Here is a 3,189-nt window from a genome sequence, read left to right as displayed (position 1 = left end):
AACCTGTGAATGTGTTACAAAAACCCTGTATTATGAGTTGAATTTACTTTCCACAAGTACTGAAACAGATAAGTGAATTCTGCATGACTGATGCAGAATAATCACAGCAAAGTTTGCATTAACATTCACAATCTCTCATGCTACAAATGTGATTCTAACAACTGTATATAGTCGGGGAACAAAATGGCTGCTGTTAGAATATTGAAGGAGTTGGAGTGATGCGACTGAATGCTAAATGAAGCAAAGAAGTGCCAAGAATAAACTGGTCAATATTTTGTTGCTGGTTTGTTTAAAAATGAATGGGAAGTGGTTTGCTGGGAATGATTTGTATACAGGTCCACTTTCAGAGTTTCAGGGTAAGCCAAAATTGCATCCTACTTATTCCTAGCATAATTCTGTACTTATGTCAGAGCTCGGTTCTGTTCCCAGATCAGCCACTGACTTTGATATATGACCTTGGGCAAATCATTTCATTCCTGTTCCTCAGTTTTTCCCTATTTAAAAATTAAGATGATAAAGCCCTTGCTTGTCAGGCACTGAGGTGACGCAGTGGTGAAAAAAAATCATATATACAACTTAGCTTTGAAGGGAACGGAAGCGCAAAGTCCAAACAAATGCTCCCGAGTCATTTGCTAACTCCTGCACACACTTTCCTCCTGTTCAGAAATACTGCAGAGTAATCTGGATAAAGATGTGGCTATTGTCATGTTAGCTGTCTTGACAAGCGCTTCTACCCTTTGTGCAGCAATACTGTCAGGACTGAAATATTCTTCTCTCACCCCTGTACCCTTCCTCCTTGGTCACTGTGTAAATTTGATAGAGGGTTAATAAATTATTCAGTGGGATGGGCTACCATGATGAACTGGCCTTTAAAGTATAAAAAATTACTTATCTGAGTAGCTAAATGAGGCTTCTCCACGGCCAGTACAAGTGCGTGGTTTTCCTTAGTTTATAGATGCTGGCAGTAGTATGCCTGGTGACAGGCAAATGTCAAGTGTGTTTGCAATTGAACAAAAAGTTATTTAAGTTCCTTTAAAGTAGAATTGGTGTTCAGTACCCTCGTGGTACTGAACAAAACACTGTTTATAAGGTTTATTTACTGAGGGTGTGTATGTAACTAACCTGTATGGGTCATATTTCCCCTTCTCCCTATTCACAATGGATTATGCTACAAAGAACTGAAGAGAGCATAAGACAGTTTGAATATACTTACTGTCTCGCCACAGGACTTATTCCAGAATTAACTGCATGATTAAAAAAGAAAATGTATGTTCATACTTCCCTCCAACATTACTACTACTTGAGATCCTCTTGATATCCTTGGAGGCCCTGGGGTCAGGAGACTTGCGATCTGTTCCCAGTACTGCTGATGGCTTTGTGCAATTTTAGTCTACTCAGTGCTATCTTTCTATGCTGCCACTTTTACCCTGTCTTTGAAACGGGGATGATGACTGTATTAATCCACCTTGGAGAAGCACTTGCATCTAAGAATGAAGCATGCTAGAATAGTGCTCTGTCTCTGTTCACAATGAGGACTTTGGGTTCCACCCGTGCTTCTTTACATCTTTATGTGAAGTCTAGCAAGACTTTTGTGTGCTTTGGGACTGAGTTTAACAATTAATATTCTTTGTCCTAGAAAATATTTACAGAACCTGGGAGTTTGTCCATGGCAACAATTAACAAACTTCGAGAGACTTGTAGAGCGAAGCTGCTTGCTCAGGGATAACTCGCAAGTATTTATTGGCCGATTGGCCGCTACAGAAATTGACACATTCCTCCTCTGAAATTGCACTGACTGAACACAATTTCTGATCTTTCCGTGAGTGTTAACTGACACTTGACCAATTTGTCCTGCCTTTCAAGTAAGTGTTGTCGACACTCTTTGTACTGTAAGTCTGTCAGTACACTTGGTAACTGGATTTACTTTTTAATGGTTGAAACAGTCTGATCATATTTTAAATGTGAGGATACTCCTTTAAATAGTCACTCCTTTCTTTTTTTTCCTTCAGGGCATTTTGTAATGGTTGAGTAAGTAGATACATAGGGTTACATCATGGATTGTGTGTATTAATCATGACACCACAACCATTTGTAAAAAATAAATACTATTTATTTCTCAAAGCCTCTTTCTTGCAGTTAAATATTTGTTATGTATGTGGTGGTGTCTGACTCCCAGCATCTTCAGTGACAGACTAACTAGCCTTTTGAGAAAAGATCTACTGAAAATAACAGGCCAGTATCATTATTGAACCAACACATAGCAGTTCCTAGGCACTTCAAACAAATAGGCACATTCTCCATCTCAGGGCAGGAAGAGCTGAAGAAAAAGGCTGCAGTTCTTGTAGACTGTGGCCAGGTACAGACATTATACTTTTACCAGTACAAAAGAACAGAAGTTTACTGCACACAGACTGGCTTAAAAATGGCAGAACCTGGTCTAAGGTGTGAGCTTCCTCCCCCACCGCCAAGGGCAAATGTGTGTTCTGTTCCCTACTGCTCTTAACTGTCACTTATAGAAAACCATGCAACTTGTATCTATTCCACCTTGGGCTTTTTTTTTAATGTTAGTACCTAATTTGTGTGTTAGTTTAAGAGATCTGAATTATGTAACAGGGGAGAGGGATAGGAACAGGGTTGAACAAATGGGCTTGAGGCAGAGCAGGAGTCCGTGTTGCAGGCAAGGAAGGTTAAAGAGGAGCCTGAAACTCAGAATGGTAAATGCAGTCTGCATTCACCCCTGGTGCTATATAGCTGACTTGCCTCCCTCAAGCAGTGCTTGAGCCCCCTAGCTGTGTCGCATGCCTGGGGACACAGGTTGCTGCATCAGCTACATAATCACAAGTAGGGATACACTAATAAGAGATTTTTTTGACCAATACCAATAGCTGATTTTTGAGGCATCAGGTGCCATGATCTGATTTCCAGTACATAGCCCAGCAGCTTGAAGAGCAGTGTCCGTCTGGTAAGTCTGTTGTGGAAGGTGTGTGGGGTGGGGGAACAGATCGAGGCCCCTGCAGTGAGGGAGGGAGTGGGGCTGGGGCAGGGCACAGGACAGTGCTGTGGCTTGTCCGGGGGGTGTAGGGAGGGGGTGGTGGCTTCTGCCACTGCGCACACCCTGGGGGGGCAGTGTGTCCCCAGATTTGTGTGGGGGGCAGGCTGGACAGGGCTGTGCTCTGGGTAGGCAGTGTC

The 3,189-nt window shown here is 42.3% G+C and overlaps 1 protein-coding gene across 2 annotated transcripts in view; it reads left to right on the top strand.

Annotated features, from left to right (window-relative positions):
• GRTP1 (growth hormone regulated TBC protein 1) overlaps positions 1-2,323 on the top strand; it is a 96,388-nt gene extending 94,065 nt beyond the window's left edge. For both annotated transcript variants that reach the window (XM_019525193.1, XM_019525194.1), the window contains one exon: positions 1,637-2,323. In XM_019525193.1, coding sequence (XP_019380738.1) covers positions 1,637-1,726 — 90 coding nt within the window. In that variant the 3' untranslated portion in view covers positions 1,727-2,323. The remainder of the gene's footprint in view (positions 1-1,636) is intronic.
• The last annotated feature ends 866 nt before the right edge of the window (positions 2,324-3,189 follow it).

The sequence above is a fragment of the Gavialis gangeticus genome, unplaced genomic scaffold, assembly GCF_001723915.1.
Source record: "Gavialis gangeticus isolate Ggan-Ray unplaced genomic scaffold, GavGan_comp1, whole genome shotgun sequence".
Taxonomy (NCBI): domain Eukaryota; kingdom Metazoa; phylum Chordata; order Crocodylia; family Gavialidae; genus Gavialis; species Gavialis gangeticus.
This window is presented reverse-complemented; position numbering and strand designations above follow the sequence as displayed.